Genomic DNA, 18923 nt, shown 5'->3' with positions numbered 1-18923 from the left:
ACAACTAATCCAGTCTTTAAGAAACAAAACAATGGGAGTGGAGAGAGCATCAAGACAGGCTAAAAAGATGTGTATTGTCTCCAGACAAGACAGCCAGTGAAACTCTGCAGGTCCACGCAACTGTGGGAGTTACAAATAGTGTGACATAAATTCTGATTCTAGGATCGCATGATAAAGACTCAGGAGGAAAAAAGCAGAAATATTTATGTGAAATAGTGTGACATAAACCCAATATCCCGGTTGAGGCCGTCCTTGTGTGTGCGGAACCTGGCTATCAGTTTCTGCTCCGCGACTCTGCGCTGTCGTGTGTCGCGAAGGCCGCCTTGGAGAACGCTTACCCGAATATCAGAGGCCGAATGCCCGTGACCGCTGAAGTGCTCCCCAACAGGAAGAGAACAGTCTTGCCTGGTGATTGTCGAGCGGTGTTCATTCATCCGTTGTCGCAGCGGATGAATGAACAACGGATGAATGAACACCGCTCGACAATCACCAGGCAAGACTGTTCTCTTCCTGTTGGGGAGCACTTCAGCGGTCACGGGCATTCGGCCTCTGATATTCGGGTAAGCGTTCTCCAAGGCGGCCTTCGCGACACACGACAGCGCAGAGTCGCGGAGCAGAAACTGATAGCCAGGTTCCGCACACACAAGGACGGCCTCAACCGGGATATTGGGTTTATGTCACACTATTTCACATAAATATTTCTGCTTTTTTCCTCCTGAGTCTTTATCATGCGATCCTAGAATCAGAATTTATGTCACACTATTTGTAACTCCCACAGTTGCGTGGACCTGCAGAGTTTCACTGGCTGTCTTGTCTGGAGACAATACACATCTTTTTAGCCTGTCTTGATGCTCTCTCCACTCCCATTGTTTTGTTTCTTAAAGACTGGATTAGTTGTAAGTATTCGCATTCCAACCATTATTCATGTAAATTGAGTCTGTGTCTTATAAGTTCTGTTTGTGAACAGAATTCCCACTCACCTGAAGAAGGGGCTCAGAGCCTCGAAAGCTTGTGTGGCTTTTGCTACCAAATAAACCTGTTGGACTTTAACCTGGTGTTGTTAAACTTCTTACTGTGTTTACCCCAGTCCAACGCCGGCATCTTCACATCATGCAAATAATTCATCAGCCCAATTCCACACAAATGCAGGGAATTTCTACTTTATCCCTCAATCCATATCGTGAACACTGATTATTCTGGTCCTTACTCAAATTGCTGTTTGTGGGATCTTGCTGTGTGTAACTGACTGGTCCAATTTGATATTGTCACAACACATCAAAGTACTTCAATATTTTGGTATGTCCTGAATTGGCAAAGGCCTTTTATAAATGTAAATTTTATAACCCTCAATCCCCATTGACGCGGGGTGGGGGTGAGTTAATAGGTTGTGATGAACAAAGCATCGTAGCTGTGAGGGACAGCTCGGTGGATAGGATATCAGTATGTAGATAGGCTGGAAAATTGGGCGGGGATCCTGGATTCAGGATTCAATCCTGGACCGGGGAGCGGCGCGGGCTTGGAGGGCCGAAGGGCCTGTTCCTGTGCTGTATTGTTCTTTGTTCTTGTTCTTTGACTCAATCTCTCCCCATCTCCCTCGATCCCACTGATCTCTCTCTATATCCCTCGATCCCACTGATCCCTCTCTATATCCCTCGATCCCACTGATCCCTCTCTCCATCTCCCTCAATCCCACTGATCTCTCTCTATATCCCTCGATCCCACTGATCCCTCTCTATATCCCTCGATCCCACTGATCCCTCTCTCCATCTCCCTCAATCCCACTGATCTCTCTCTATATCCCTCGATCCCACTGATCCCTCTCTCCATCTCCCTCAATCCCACTGATCTCTCTCTATATCCCTCGATCCCACTGATCCCTCTCTCCATCTCCCTCAATCCCACTGATCTCTCTCTATATCCCTCGATCCCACTGATCCCTCTCTCCATCTCCCTCAATCCCACTGATCTCTCTCTCTCTCTATATCCATCAATCCCATTGATCTCTCTCTCTATATCCCACTGATCTCCCTCTCCCTATCTCCCTCAATCCCATTGATCTCTCTCTCTATATCCCACTGATCTCCCTCTCCCCATCTCCCTCAATCCCACTGATCTCTCTCTCTCTCCCCATATCCCTCAATCCCACTGATCCCTCTCTCCATCTCCCTCAATCCCACTGATCTCTCTCTCTCTCCATCTCCCTCAATCCCACTGATCTCTCTCTCTCTCCATCTCCCTCAATCCCACTGATCTCTCTCTCTCCCCATATCCCTCAATCCCACTGATCCGTCTCTCCATCTCTCTCAATCCCACTGAACTCTCTCTCTATATCCCTCAATCCCACTGATCTCTCTCCATATCCCACTGATCCCTCTCTCCATCTCCCTCAATCCCACTGATCTCTCTCTTTATATCCCTCAATCCTACTGATCCCTCTCTCTCCATATCCCTCAATCCCACTGATCCCTCTCTTTCTCCATATCCCTCAATCCCACTGATTTCTCTCTATATCCCTCAATCCTACTGATCCCTCTCTCTCCATATCCCGCAATCCCACTGATCTCTCTCACCCCATATCTCTCAATCCCACTGATCTCTCTCTATATCCCTCAATCCCACTGATCTCTCTCTCTCCATCTCCCTCAATCCCACTGATCCCCCTCTTTCTCTCCATATCTCTCAAACCCACTGATCCCTCTCTCTCCATATCTCTCAAACCCACTGATTTCTCTCTCTCCATATCCCTCAATCCTACTGATCCCTCTCTCTCCATATCCCTCAATCCCACTGATTTCTCTCTCTCCATATCCCTCAATCCCACTGATCTTTCTCTCTCTCCATATCCCTCAATCCCACTGATTTCTCTCTCTCTATATCCCTCAATCCCACTGATCTCTCTCTCTCTCTCCATAATCTCTCAATCCCACTGATTTCTCTCTCTCCATATCCCTCAATCCCACTGATTTCTCTCTCTCCATATCCCTCAATCCTACTGATCCCTCTCTCTCCATATCCCTCAATCCCACTGATTTCTCTCTCTCCATATCCCTCAATCCCACTGATTTCTCTCTCTCCATATCCCTCAATCCCACTGATCTCTCTTTTATTTGCTGTGAATTGCCCATTCTGCTGATGGTGTGACGGAGTTGTGTGGTGTGACAGGCCTATCTGCAGAACCTGCCGAGTTGGGACATGAAGAATAGGGACAGTGTGATCTGCTTGTCGGAGCTGAAGATGGGCTTTATCGCACAGAACTGCATCGTCCCAGGTTTCTCCACCCTGTTGGCAAACCTCTTTGTCAAGAAGTTCAAAGAAGAGGTAAGGCAGGATGGAGAGTCGGTGTTGAATCTTGTCTCAGTAAGATTTGTTGGGGAGCTGAGATTTATGAGGAAGGCTCCAGGGTCAATGCCCAGGAATGCACTGACTGATACAATCTCAGCCTGGACACCCTGACCCAGGGCACGGTGAGGGGAAATATGAATCAGCCAAGGTGTCTGCTTGTCCAACAAGCACCAGTTGTTAATGAGTGCATGCAAGCTATTGGGTAAGGGCAGTTTATCCTGCACATTGCATGTTGAAATCAGTAGCAATCAGATGGAAAAGTCTCCACTGGTTGGAGTCATACCCGGCACAAAGGAAGATGATTGTGGTTGTTGGAACTCCATCATTTCACAGGGACCTGGCTGCTGGAATGTCTCAGTGCCCTAGGCCCAACTATCTTCAGCTGCTTCTTCAATCACCTCCCCTCCACCATCTGGTCAGGAGTGGGGATGTTCGCTGGGGAATCGCACAGTCTTCAGTGCTGTTTCCACCTTCTCAACTACTATCATGGAGCAATTCTGTTTCACATCAGGAGTCATTGTGAGAAGTTATAATTGGGAATATTCCTTTCCAGCAAAGGTAGAACTTGCAGTGAGAGTATCAGTTCAGGAATTCATTCTGAAGGTGAGGAAGCAATGTTTATATTCCCATCTTGAACTTTTCTGAACCTGCTGGATATTTCCTGTTCTTGATGAATTAGACCATAAGACCATAAGACATAGGAGCAGAATGAGGCCACTCGGCCCATCGAGTCTGCTCCGCCATTCAATCATGGCTGATATTTTTCTCATCCCCATTCTCCTGCCTTTTCCCCATAACCCCTGATCCCCTTATTAATCAAGAACCTCTCTATTCTCTTCTCATTTGCAGCTGAAGACTGGAACCTGGCTCGACATCTACCAGGAGGGACTGAACCAGGAGCTTTTCACTGAGTATCTGTCAGACAGTTTTGTGGGCATGTCCTTTAGTTCTGTGTGCGAGTGAGTGAGTGCCTTCCCACCAGTAACAGTGATGTAGCAATGATGGTGCTGGAGGGAGGGAGCGAGGGGAAGGGCGACGTCTAACGTCCCCCAGGTTAATGAATCCAGGAACTTGGCAACACTCTCTCTGATGCGCGATATAACTCACGAGGCTAGAGATGCTCGAGGAAATAAAGGCTTTTATTGACGGCTACAATAGAGCTACCATATATAATACACGATCCCAGACTGAGGGGTCCCAGACAGAGCAGTGACCTTTATACCTCTCCCAGGAGGCGGAGCCCGACTGGGATGTACCATAATAACTATAATACAGGTAGAACAGCCCAACCCTAACCCCAACAGTAACATGTAGAACAACCCAACCCTAACCCCAACAGCAACATATATACAGACTCATAGTACTGGCCAGACCCTGGCTCAGTACTACCTGGTGGGAACCAACGATGGTTCACCACACTCTCCCAGTGCTCTTCACTACGTCCGTTGCACTGCCATTCAATAACCCTTTCCCCTGGTCTACAGCCTCCTGAATCTCCAGTGGGATTGCTCTGGGTTTGAAGTCACACACCATGTTTAACGTTCAAGCATTCTCTCCTGATTTTTCTGTTGGCACTGTAAGTTTCAGTGTCAACATTTTAAACAGAAACAGCTTATCTAAACACGGTGGTACAGTGGTTAGCACTGCCGCCTCACAGCACCAGGGACCCAGGTTCCATTCCAGCCTTGGGTCACTGTCTGCACATTTGACCCTAGTGTCGGGGGGTAAATGTGTCGTGTTACGGGGATAGAGCCTGGGTGGGATTGTGGTCAGTACAGACTCGATGGGCCGAATGGCCTCCTTCTGTACTGTAGGGATTCTATGACATGTCACACTGCAATCGTACTGTCCTGTCACTGCAGCCCCCTCTGCTGGCAGGAGGTCACAGTCACAGCAGGAAGAAGCAAGAAGTCGGGTTTAACAAAACATCTTTAAGATTCACTCCATGAATCTTAACGGGTTTATTGGAGTAAAGGACTGATTGCGCTCCTGACCGGAATCGGATTAGTGGATTGTACTCATACCTGTGTCAGATTGTCACGAATCCCACCCCATGAATGGCTAAAACTCCGAGAGCTGGACCATTTGAAGGATGGAGTAGGTTTGGTGGCAGTCATGGAAGAAGATCAAGGGAGTCTTCCCTGATGCCTTAGCTGAAGATTATCGCTCAACAAGTGCTGACCACTGTGCCACCATGGCATGGGCGGCATGGTGGCACAGTGGTTAGCACTCTATCTCACAGCGCCAGAGTCCCAGGTTCAATTCCGGCCTTGGGTCACTGTCTGTGTGGAGTCTGCACATTCTCCCCGTGTCTGCGTGGGTTTCCTCCGGGTGCTCCGGTTTCCTCCCACAGTCCGAAAGACGTGCTGGTTAGGTTGATTGGCCATGCTAAATTGACCCTAGTGTCAGAGGATTAGCAAGGTAAATACGAGGGGTTATGGAGATAGGGCGTGGGTGGGATTGTGGTCAGGAGAGACTCGGTGGGCCGAATGGCCTCCTTCTGTACTGTAGGGATTCTATGTCCTCTATCTTCTAAGTCCTCTAAGCAGCAGTAAGATTATTCTGGAAGCTTACGTGTGTAAATTGTCTTGCGTGTTCCATTGCCGGTCAAGAACTTTGGGCATTCTGAGGTTATAAGAACATAAGAACATAAGAAATAGGAGCAGGAGTAGGCCATCTAGCCCCTCGAGCCTGCCCCGCCATTCAATAAGATCATGGCTGATCTGACGTGGATCAGTACCACTTACCCGCCTGATCCCCATAACCCTTAATTCCCTTACCGCTCAGGAATCCATCCATCTGCGCTTTAAACATATTCAGCGAGGTAGCCTCCACCACCTCAGTGGGCAGAGAATTCCAGAGATTCACCACCCTCTGGGAGAAGAAGTTCCTCCTCAACTCGGTCTTAAACCGACCCCCCTTTATTTTGAGGCTGTGTCCTCTAGTTTTAACTTCCTTACTAAGTGGAAAGAATCTCTCCGCCTCCACCCTATCCAGCCCCCGCATTATCTTATAAGTCTCCATAAGATCCCCCCTCATCCTTCTAAACTCCAACGAGTACAAACCCAATCTCCTCAGCCTCTCCTCATAATCCAAACCCCTCATCTCCGGTATCAACCTGGTGAACCTTCTCTGCACTCCCTCCAATGCCAATATATCCTTCCTCATATAAGGGGACCAATACTGCACACAGTATTCCAGCTGCGGCCTCACCAATGCCCTGTACAGGTGCATCAAGACATCCCTGCTTTTATATTCTATCCCCCTCGCAATATAGGCCAACATCCCATTTGCCTTCTTGATCACCTGTTGTACCTGCAGACTGGGCTTTTGCGTCTCATGCACAAGGACCCCCAGGTCCCTTTGCACGGTAGCATGTTTTAATTTGTTTCCATTGAGATAGTAATCCCATTTGTTATTATTTCCTCCAAAGTGTATAACCTCGCATTTCTCAACGTTATACTCCATTTGCCATATCCTCGCCCACTCACTCAGCCTGTCCAAATCTCTCTGCAGATCTCCGTCCTCCACACGATTCACTTTTCCACTTATCTTTGTGTCGTCTGCAAACTTCGTTACCCTACACTCCGTCCCCTCCTCCAGATCATCTATATAAATGGTAAACAGTTGTGGCCCGAGTACCGATCCCTGCGGCACGCCACTAGTTACCTTCCTCCAACCGGAAAAACACCCATTTATTCCGACTCTTTGCTTCCTGTCGGATAGCCAGTCCCCAATCCACTTTAACACACTACCCCCAACTCCGTGTGCCCTAATCTTCTTCAGCAGCCTTTTATGGGGCACCTTATCAAACGCCTTTTGGAAATCCAAAAACACCGCATCCACCGGTTCTCCTCCATCAACCGCCCTAGTCACATCTTCATAAAAATCCAACATGTTCGTCAAGCACGACTTTCCCCTCATGAATCCATGCTGCGTCTGATTGATCGAACCATTTCTATCCAGATGCCCTGCTATCTCCTCCTTAATAATGGATTCCAGCATTTTCCCTACTACAGACGTTAAGCTGACCGGCCTATAGTTACCCGCCTTTTGTCTCCTTCCTTTTTTAAACAGCGGCGTAACATTAGCCGTTTTCCAATCAACCGGCACTACCCCAGAATGCAACGAGTTTTGATAAATAATCACTAACGCATCCACTATTACCTCTGACATTTCTTTCAATACCCTGGGATGCATTCCATCCGGACCCGGGGACTTGTCCACCTTCAGTCCCATTAGTCTACCCAGCACTGCCTCTCTGGTAACATTAATCGTATTAAGTATTTCTCCTGCTGCCAACCCTCTATCGTTAATATTTGGCAAACTATTTGTGTCCTCCACCGTGAAGACCGACACAAAAAACTTATTTAAAGACTCAGCCATATCCTCATTTCCCACTATTAACTCCCCCCTCTCGTCCTCCAAGGGTCCAACATTCACTCTAGCCACTCTATTCCTTATGAATGGGATGCAAGTTCCTGCTGTGACTGACTCTTACCTCCCTGTTTCTTAGGGGCTAATGGACACAGGAGAGAGGAGAGAGATTCAAAAGAAACTCCCCCATCTTCTGCCATCCATCAGACACTCATGTGTCAACTCCTTCCCCCTCGTTCTCCAGAAACCACATTGAACAATCAGAACTTCCACCCCACTGACAAACACCACAAACATCACAATAGAAGTCAAACCCACCGTTTAAAAGTCCCCATTGTGGAACAAAGAACAAAGAAAATTACAGCACAGGAACAGGCCCTTTGGCCCTCCAAGCCTGCACCAACCATGCTGCCCGACTGAACTAAAACCCCCTACCCTTCCGGGGACCATATCCCTCTATTCCCATCCTATTCATGTATTTGTCCAGACGTCCCTTAAAAGCCACTATCGTATCTGCTTCCACTACCTTCCCCAGCAGCGAGTTCCAGGCACCCACCACTCTCTGTGTAAAAAATCTGCCTCAGACATCTCCTTTAAACCTTGCCCCTCGCACCTTAAACCTGTGCCCCCTAGTAATTGACTCTTCCGCCCTGGGAAAAAGCTTCTGACTATCCACTCTGTCCATGCCTCTCATAATCTTGTAGATTTCTATCAGTCTCCCCCTCAACCTCCGTCGCTCCAGTGAGAACAAACCAAGTTTCTTCAACCTCTCCTCATAGCTAATGCCCTCCATACCAGGAACCTGTGATGTTTGCTGTTAAACTGTTGATGATGCCTCCTGGCTGCTGGATTGATACATTCCAGGGATAAGGCTACCATAACCTGCATTGACCATTCTCGCTGTACGAACCTATGCTCGAAATTAAAGGCAATTTGTCCTGACTTCTGATTCCTGCCAAATTTGCACTTCCTGGACAGGTGCAATACACCAAGTAGCCTGTCAGTGGTGCTATTGGCTTGGTTATAGATTCCTGGTCAAACACTGCCACCCACTGGCACTGAACAGGATAACAAGAGCAACTTCTGCACTTTTGTAAAATATCTCAAGGTGCTTCACAGGAGGATTAAAATCAGTGATGCTCTGTTAACAGGCCTACACTGAGTGAGTGCAGGGATCCCAGATTGTGGGGCTGGAGGAGGTAACAGAGGCAGGGATAGAGGATTGGCTGACTGGCAGAAGGCAGAGAGTGGGAATAAAGGGGCCTTTTTCAGTATGGCAGCCGGTGACTAGTGGTCTGCCTCAGGGGTCAGTGCTGGGACCACAATGTTTTATAATATACATCAACGATTTGGAGGAAGGAACTGAAGGCACTGTTGCTAAGTTTGCAGATGATACAAAGATATGTAGAGGGACAGGTAGTATTGAGGAAGCAGGGGGGGCTGCAGAAGGACTTGGACAGGTTAGGAGAGTGGGCAAAGAAGTGGCAGATGGAATACAATGTGGAAAAGTATGAGGTTATGCACTTTGGAAGGAGGAATGGAGGCATTGACTATTTTCTAAATGGGAAAATGCTTAGGAAATCAGAAACACAAAGGGACTTGGGAGTCATTGTTCAAGATTCTCTTAAGGTTAACGTGCAGGTTCAGTTGGCAGTTAGGAAGGCAAATGCAATGTTAGCATTCATGTCGAGAGGGCTAGAATACAAGAACAGGGATGTACTTCTGAGACTGTATAAGGCTCTGGTCAGACCCCATTTGGAGTATTGTGAGCAGTTTTGGGCCCCGTATCTAAGGAAGGATGTGTTGGCCTTGGAAAGGGTCCAGAGGAGGTTCACAAGAATGATCCCTGGAATGAAGAGCTTGTCGTATGAGGAACAGTTGAGGACTCTGGGTCTGTACTCGTTGGGAGTTTGGAAGGATGAGGGGGGAATCTTATTGAAACTTACAGGATACTGCGAGGCCTGGACAGAGTGAATGTGGAGAGGATGCTTCCACTAGTAGGAAAAACTAGAACCAGAGGGCACAACCTCAGGCTGAAGGGACGATCCTTTAAAACAGAGATGAGGAGGAATTTCTTCAGCCAGAGAGTGGTGAATCTGTGGAACTCTTTGCCGCAGAAGGCTGTGGAGGCCGGGTCATTGAGTGTCTTTAAGACAGAGATAGATAGGTTCTTGATTATTAAGGGGATCAGGGGTTATGGGGAAAAGGCAGGAGAATGGGGATGAGAAAAATATCAGCCATGATTGAATTCTGCTCCTATGTCTTATGGTCTTAACAGAGACAGGGATGGGAGAAGCCATAGAGGGATTTGAAAACAAGGATGTGAATTTTAAAATCGAGGCATTACTTGACCTGGAATTACGATACATCAGTGAAGAAGTTGTATGGGGGAGAATGGGAGTTGGTGCAAATTAGAATAGGCGCAGCAGCATTTCTGGATGAGCTCAAGTTTACAGAGGGTAGCAGGTGAGAGGCCAGGCAAGAGGATATTGGAATAGTTGAATATTGAGGTAACAGAGGGTCGGAGTGAGGGTTTCAGTACAGCTGAGACAGGGGTGAAGTTGGCTGCTGTTACAGAGATGGAAATAGGTTCTCTCAGTGATGGCAGAAATATAGGGTCAGGAGTTCATCTCCGAGTAGAATCATCCGGTTTGCAAACTAACAGGTTTAGTCTCAGAGTGTTGCCAAGTCGAGGGATGGGGTACAGGGGCAGACCATTCAGCCCATCCAGCTTGTTGCAGGACTGGGAGGTCATTCAGACCCATGAGATGGTTACATAGGATTAGTTGAGCTTTTTACATAGAACAGGAAGAGTCCATTCAGCCCTTTGAGCTGCTTCATGGGAAGAGGAGGAGGCCACTGGCACCTCTCGCCTTTTACAGAAATAGAAGGAGCTTATTCAGCCCCTCAGGAATGACAGGAGACCATTCAGCCTTTCAAACCTGTTGCAGAGGAAGAGGAAGAGGCTGTTCAACCAATCGAACGTGTTCCACAGCAACTCCAGCTCGCAATCCACTCACTGAAACCACGGCTGATCTGTACTCCAACTCCATTGCTCCATGTTCCTTGATACCCTCACCTCTCCCACCTCCAAAAACACTCTATTCATCTCAGATTCCAACTGAAGCCCAGCATTCACGGATAGAGTCATAGAGGTTTACAGCATGGAAACAGGCCCTTCGGCCCAACTTGTCCATGCCGCCCTTTTTTTTGAAAACCCCTAAACTAATCCCAATTGCCCGCATTTGGCCCATATCCCTCTATACCCATCGTACACATGCAACTGTCTAAATGCTTTTTAAAAGACAAAATTGTACCCACCTCTACTACTACCTCTGGCAGCTTGTTCCAGACACTCACCACCCTCTGTGTGAACAAATTGCCCCTCTGGACACTTTTGTATCTCTCCCCTTAAACCTATGCCCTCTAGTTTTAGACTCCCCTACCTTTGGGAAAAGATATTGACTATCTAGCTGATCTGTGCCCCTCATTATTTTATAGACCTCTATAAGATCACCCCTCAGCCTCCTACGCTTCAGAGAAATAAGTCCCAGTCTATCCAGCCTCTCCTTATAACTCAATCCATCAAGTCCCGGTAGCATCCTAGTAAATCTTTTCTGCACTCTTTTCTAGTTTAATAATATCCTTTCTATAACAGGGTGATCAGAACTGTACACAGTATTCCAAGTGTGGCCTTACCAATGTCTTGTAAGGGCCAGTCAAGGAAGAGAGAGTGGGGGTACGAGATTGGGAGGGAGCAGTAACCAAGCACATTCATTTCAAAACATCAATTCCTTTTTTCCAATTTACATTTATCACAATTTCCCAAAGAATTTTCTTTGGGGAGGAGATTTGGTGAAATTCTTGGACGACAGAGAGGGGGAGGGCTCTGGGGAAAGACAATGGGAATGGGATAAATTGGATAAGAATTTGGGTGGCACGGTGGCACAGTGGTTAGCACTGCTGCCTCACAGCGCCAGGGACCCGGGGCAGCACGGTGGCACAGTGGTTAGCACTGCTGCCTCACAACGCCAGGGACCCGGGGCAGCACGGTGGCACAGTGGTTAGCACTGCTGCCTCACAACGCCAGGGACCCGGGGCAGCACGGTGGCACAGTGGTTAGCACTGCTGCCTCACTGCGCCAGGCACCCAGGTTCAATTCCCGGCTTGGGTCACTGTCTGTGCGGAGTTTGCACATTCTCCCCGTGTCTGCATGGGTTTCCTCCGGGTGCTCCGATTTCCTCCCACAGTCCGAAAGACGTGTGGGTTAGGTGGATTGGACATGCTAAATTTCCCTGATTGTCAGGGGGATTAGCGGGATAAATACATTGGGTTATAGGGATAGGACCTGGCTGGGATTGTGGTCAGTGCAGACTCGATGGGCCGAATGGCTTCTTTCTGCACTGTAGGGATTCTATGATTCTGTGAGCTAGTTTAAAAAGTCAGTACAGGGACAATGGTCTCCTGTGTCCTGTGAGACTCAGTGAGAAAGCAAAGGGAATGAAAACGACCAACGTCTGTGATCTATTGTACTATGCTGAAATAAGACAGTGTGAAATAGAAATATCTTTGGAAGATGATTTTGGGAAGGATATTGAATGAGTGCAATAATTCACCCTGTGATACTTTCTCATTTCTGTCTGTCCAATCCTTTCTAGGTTGTGTTACATTCGGTTAAACCTCCTGTTGATAGCTATTCAGTACAGGAGCGACACCGAAGAAATCAGGTAGCTGCTTTCCCTCCATCCATTTCCTTTTATTCATTCTCAAGATGTGGACGTCACTAACACTCCTTGCTCACCCTCTGTTGGCCTTGAGAAGGAGGTGGTGAGCCACTCTCTCGAACTCCTGCAGTCCATCTGGTGTCAGGGAGTTCCAGAATTCGGACCAATGACAGTGAAGGAATGTGAATATCTCGTTCATAATTTTTATCTCCCAGAATATAACTTTTATTATCAGGAATACAACTTTTAGGCTGGAGGTTAAAGTGTAAAATGTGAAGTGAGTGGATAGGTGATTGAGCAGCTGATTGGCAACCCACAAGTAAAGGCAGTCTGGGTGGTGTTTCTCTCGCAAGATCAGAGTTGATTGTGAAAACATAATTGAACAATGAATGATCCATTTCTGAGTGAACAATAGAGCCAGAGAGTCTGGAGAGAAGACAAATCCATCTGTTAGAAATATGGACATTAATGTGTGTCACAAAATCAAAGAGCTGTTTTGAAGGTAAAATAATGAATTGACATTTCTGTTTGAGGATATTCTGAAGCTTCCGTTCTGTCATTGAGACAGTGATTGAGGGTGGAGTTATATTTATTATGTTCTTTTTATTTTATCTATGTTTCCAGACAGAATCAAGCAGTCCAATTTGCAGCTTTGATCTTGTGTCAGTTAAAACCCACTGAGTGGGAGAGGGGAGCGATGGGGAAAGGAAATTACTCAGTTCAGCATGTGCTTCAAGCACAGAAGATATTCATTTCACTGTCCATCACATGGAATGAGGGTGGAACTCCATCGCAGGTTTTGTGAAGGAGGATTTCCTCTATCACATAATTGGTGGAAAGAATTGACAGCGGTCCCCGCAGAGCCTTCCTAGGAGAAAGCAGTCAGCTTGAATAGTTAGATTAGAAAATGCTGTGCAGATGTGGAAGCAGACTGGGGAAAAGGCATCTCCAAAAAAGGTATATCCAAGGCCAGGCTGAGGAGCTAAAGAGACCACGTTCATGGGCTTTGTAAAGGAAAATTGGAGAATTGCTTAGCCAGAAACTAATGGAAGGATAATCCTGAAATGATGCATAACTGTAGTGGTTCAGGAAGGCAGCTCAACACTATCATCTCAAGGGCAATTAGGAATGGACAATAAATGCTGGTCCAGCCAGTGAAGCTCACATCCCATAAATGAATAAAAACAAAATGGCAGCAGTGTGCACCATCAAGATGCATTGCTGCAACTCACCTAGGAAGCTCCAACAACACCTCTGCCACCTAGAAAGCAAGGGCAGCAGATACCTGGGAACACCACCACCTGCAAGTTCTCCTTCAAGCCACTCACCATCCTGTCTTGGACATATATCGCCGTTCCTTCACTGTCACTGAGTCAAAATCCTGGAACTCCCTCCCTAACTGTGGGTGTACTGACACCACATGGACTGCAGTGGTTCAAGAAAGCAGTTCACCAGCACCTTATGAAGGGCAAATAGGGCTGGGCAATAAAACTGCCGGCCCAGCCAGTGACACCCCTGTTTCGTGAAAAAGGATAAAAAAATAAATTGCAATCTGTGTGTGAGATTGTTGGTGTGGTTCTGCCCATCACTCTGCGCGTGCGTGTGGCAGTGAGCATGAATATGATAAATCTGTACATGTAGCTGAGCAAATGACTCCTTTGTTCATGAACATTTTCCCCTCTCCCTCCACCTGCAGTATATTGATCAACCCAGACCGCAGCGTCCTGATACAGGAAAATACTCTCGGGTTCTTCATTGCAAAGAAACGTACTCTTGTAAACAGGTAATTTCTGTTGGGTAGAACACGCTGGGTGACACAATGGGACAGTGTGTATAACGTGACGGGAAATATGCTTTCAGAAAGTTTTTAACATTTCATTTACAAACTGTTGGTAAATTAATTCTTTTTATTCTATTTCAAGTGGCCAATAGATTATTTAAAGTTAAAAGTTTATTTATTTTTGTCACAAGTGGACTTTAAGGGGAGGTGATTCTTGTGGTATTATCGCTAGACTATTAATCCAGAAACTCAGCTAATGTTCTGTGGACCGCCAAGGTAGGGACATGTTCGGCACAACGTTGTGGTCTGAAGGGCCTGTATTGTGCTGTAGTTTTTCTATGTTTCTATGTCCCGGGTTCGAATCCCGCCACAGCAGATGGTGGAATTTGAATTCAATAAAAAATATCTGGAATTAGGAATCTACTGATGGCCATGAAACCATTGTCGAAAAAACCCATCTGGTTCATTCATGTCCTTCAGGGTAAGGAAATCTGCCGTCCTTACCCGGTCTGGCCTACATGTGACTCCAGAGCCACAACAATGTGGTTGACTCTCAACTGCCCTCTGAAATGGCCTAGCAAGCCACTCAGTTCAAGCGCAAATAGGGATGGGCAATAAATGCTGGCCAGCCAGCGATGCCCATGTCCCACGAATGAATAAAATAAAATCAACACTGCAATGAAGTTACTGTGAAAATCCCCTATTCGCCACACCCCGGAACCTGTTCGGGTACACCGAGGGAAAATTTAGCATGGCCAATTGCCGCATTGTCTCTACTTTGCCGATGTTTACCCCAAAATTAAAGCATTCTAACAGCGTATGCCAATAATGAGCAACCTCGGCTAGTGAGTAGGTCACATGAGAGGCTCTCATTCACCTCAGTGGGCCTCAGGATTGAAATTGGGTTTCTTCACTAACCGTGACCCCATGAATAAGTTTAAATACATTTAATACACGCTGAATATTTCATAATGAGTTATAGAAAATGCTTCATCATTTATACATTAATAGAAATAGTAAAACTAGATTAAATATTGACACTTTGGACACAGAGGGAGCGCACGGCTCTCACAGTCAGTGTTGTGAGCAATCAGCACGCACCTCATTTCACTCACGAAATAACTCCATCAAGGCCAATGTCCCTACTTTAGATTTATTTACAATAGTTAGTAATACTCAGACAGGTACCAGCCAGTAGAGAGGATACACCGTGAGAGCCAGTGACCCAGACACTCCACATTATCTACCTCTGCAGGGCTCCCGGATTGGGCAGCATTAACTACCTCAATCAGGGAGCTCATACTCTAACAGGTCCGCCTCGGGGACCTCGTTAAAGTCACCACAACTTGCTTCATGTGTGTATCACTTCATGATGTGGAGATGCCAGCGTTGGACTGGGGTAAGCGCAGTAAGAAGTCTCACAACACCAGGTTGAAGTCCAACAGGTTTATTTGGCAGCACTAGCTTTCGGAGTCTCAGGCTCCTTCATCAGGTGAGTGAGGAGTTCTGTTCACAAACAGGACATATACAGACACAAACTCAATTTACAAGATAATGGTTGGAATGGAAGTCTTTACAGGTAATCAAGTCATGGCTTTCCCAGGTTATCCTCTCGTGGTTTTCCCAGGTTATCCTCTCATGTTTTTTCCAGGCTATCCTGGCGTGGCTTTCCCAGGCTATCCAGTTAGGTTTGAAGAGGCACCAATGGTTTGACCTGTTGCTTTTTTCCCCACAGAGCAAACATTTACTGCAATGACTGTCACTCTGAGATTACTGACCCCAGGAGGATCCAGAAGTGTTCATGCAAACAAAGTGAGTGTCTCTACTTGCATTTTTACAGTGCCTTTCAGCGTCTTGAAGAAATAGGAGCAGAGTAAGCTGCTGGACCCTCGAGGCTGCTCCACCACTCAATAGGATCATGGCTGACCCAAACAATCCTCACACCCACTTTCATGCCCTTTGGACTCGTCCACAGCTGTACCTGTCCTGGGAGTATTTGATGGGGGACAGTGTCGAGGGAGCTTTACTCTGTATCTAACCCCGTGCTGTACCTGTCCTGGGAGTGTTTGATGGGGACAGTGTAGAGGGAGCTTTACTCTGTATCTAACCCCGTGCTGTACCTGTCCTGGGAGTGTTTGATGGGGACAGTGTAGAGGGAGCTTTACTCTGTATCTAACCCCGTGCTGTACCTGTCCTGGGAGTGTTTGATGGGGACAGTGTAGAGGGAGCTTTACTCTGTATCTAACCCCGTGCTGTACCTGTCCTGGGAGTGTTTGATGGGGACAGTGTAGAGGGAGCTTTACTCTGTATCTAACCCCGTGCTGTACCTGTCCTCGGAGTGTTTGATGGGGACAGTGTAGAGGGAGCTTTGCTCTGTATCTAACCCCGTGCTGTACCTGTCCTGGGAGTGTTTGATGGGGGACAGTGTTGAGGGAGCTTTACTCTGTATCTAACCCCGTGCTGTACCTGTCCTGGGAGTGTTTGATGGGGACAGTGTAGAGGGAGCTTTACTCTGTATCTAACCCCGTGCTGTACCTGTCCTGGGAGTGTTTGATGGGGACAGTGTAGAGGGAGCTTTACTCTGTATCTAACCCCGTGCTGTACCTGTCCTGGGAGTGTTTGATGGGGACAGTGTAGAGGGAACTTTACTCTGGATCTAACCCCGTGCTGTACGTGTCCTGGGAGTGTTTGATGGGGACGGTGTGGAGGGAGCTTTACTCTGTATCTAATCCCGTGCTGTACCTGTCCTGGGAGTGTTTGATGAGGACAGTGTAGAGGGAGCTTTACTCTGTATCTAACCCCGTGCTGTACCTGTCCTGGGAGTGTTTGATGAGGACAGTGTAGAGGGAGCTTTACTCTGTATCTAACCCCGTGCTGTACCTGTCCTGGGAGTGTTTGATGAGGACAGTGTAGAGGGAGCTTTACTCTGTATCTAACCCCGTGCTGTACCTGTCCTGGGAGTGTTTGATGGGGACGGTGTGGAGGGAGCGTTACTCTGTATCTAATCCCGTGCTGTACCTGTCCTGGGAGTGTTTGATGAGGACAGTGTAGAAGGCGCTTTACTCTGTATCTAACCCCGTGCTATACCTATCCTGGGAGTGTTTGATGAGGACAGTGGAGAGGGAGTGTTTAATGGGACAGTGAATGTTTGTAGGGACAGTGAGTGTTCGGTTGGACTAATGTGCGAGTTTTTAGTGGGAGAATGTAATGCTTGCTGAGACAGCGAGTTACATGGAAAATGTCACAACGATGGCTTTCACTGTTGTTTCGGCAGAGTGTGTACACTCGCTGGTGTGTTTGAAGGTAGGGGGGAGGGGGGCGCTTGTAAAATGCAGAGTGTGATCTGCCTGCTGTTTGGTCACCGACCCCTGAACTGTCTCCCAGTTTATGGGGAATGTTGAAGATGTTTGGTGGGCTGCTCATCCTATTTGTGACCTAATGGGACTCCGTAAGTGCTTGATCCCAACCTCAGCACCTCAGGTGGAGGCCAGGCCAAGCAGCTGGTAGAGCAGTGTTTCCTGGCTGATCTGGTGTTGACCGTCCCTTAGGAATGTCCCGTATGCCCACTGGAGACATCCCCTCAAGGTCTTAATGCCCCATGAACTCCTCCACTCCCCCCCCCCCCCCCCCTCGCAGCCATAGCCCGCTCAAACCCAGTCTCTCCACCTCCCTTATTCACCTTACTGGAGCTACAGACACCCACCCTTCTTGTCGGGCTGTAGTCCTCGCAGTGGCCACAACTCGAAGCTGATGCTGCTGGGATTACAGAGCTACCTGACAATTAAATTGGTCAGCAATGCTCCAAGGGGAGACTCCCTCCTCCAGGTGGGGGCCCAAGTCTCCTCCACCTTGTGCAATTAACACCATGTCGAGGGTCAAATAGCTGCAGGAAAGCCCATAACATCCAGCCTCTGCTCTGAACTGGGTCATCATTTTCAGTCCTTGGCCTGAGGGACTGATGCGCTGTAGGAGATGAGAACCTGCCCTCTCTGCTGAGACTGAAGATCCCACTGCACTACGTGAAGAGGAAGAGGACTTCTGTCTCAGCTATCATCGCAATGCCATTGATGGGATCCTGCCATGCACAAATAGCTGCTGATGTTGTCCACACAGCAACAGTCATTACACTCAAAGCTTTAAGAAGAATTCCATAACCTGGAGACTTCCAGATTTATTTCAATTGGAAACCAATGAAGGAATCAGTTTCATATCTTCTTATCCAGAGAGAGTATAAATGATAAATGCAGCTCCAAGACTGGAGGTAAATTCAGAGATACACAGAAGCCCACCCTGTGTGGAAAGGAGAGTTCCAGACAGTGGAAATATGTTGGTTCTGTTCCCAATACTTGGGTTTTCAGTTGGCTTCATAATTCTCTTCATCGTTTCTCTTCATTTCCAGCACTAGACCCTGAGGTGCAGTATTACGCTCTGATGAGAAGCAGGTCGCTGGGAGTGCTGCCAGAGCAGAGTATAACACAGGAGAAGTAAGTCAGCCATGCATCCTCACTATCTAAAGCTGCACCATGAACACTAGCATCCAACACACAACCCTGCTCCAATGTCCTTCCTACTCTTCCCCACCACTTTCCCCCCACCTCCCATAGAGGCTAAACTCCAGCTATATATTTACAGCTCCATACAGTTTTAGAAAGATAACGCAAGTTACAAAATCGTACACTCTAACGTTCTCAGTAAGTACA

At 47.4% G+C, this 18923-nt stretch overlaps 1 protein-coding gene across 1 annotated transcript in view; it reads left to right on the top strand.

Annotated features, from left to right (window-relative positions):
- The window catches only part of LOC144509731 (calcium-activated potassium channel subunit alpha-1-like), a 156329-nt gene that overhangs the window by 42176 nt on the left and 95230 nt on the right, over positions 1-18923 (top strand). The window contains exons 12-17 of the mRNA XM_078238510.1: positions 3163-3318; positions 4192-4301; positions 12378-12446; positions 14140-14226; positions 15959-16035; positions 18623-18707. Coding sequence (XP_078094636.1) covers positions 3163-3318; positions 4192-4301; positions 12378-12446; positions 14140-14226; positions 15959-16035; positions 18623-18707 — 584 coding nt within the window. The remainder of the gene's footprint in view (positions 1-3162; positions 3319-4191; positions 4302-12377; positions 12447-14139; positions 14227-15958; positions 16036-18622; positions 18708-18923) is intronic.

This window comes from Mustelus asterias, chromosome 22 (assembly GCF_964213995.1).
Source record: "Mustelus asterias chromosome 22, sMusAst1.hap1.1, whole genome shotgun sequence".
In the NCBI taxonomy this organism is placed as follows: Eukaryota; Metazoa; Chordata; class Chondrichthyes; order Carcharhiniformes; family Triakidae; genus Mustelus; species Mustelus asterias.
This window is presented reverse-complemented; position numbering and strand designations above follow the sequence as displayed.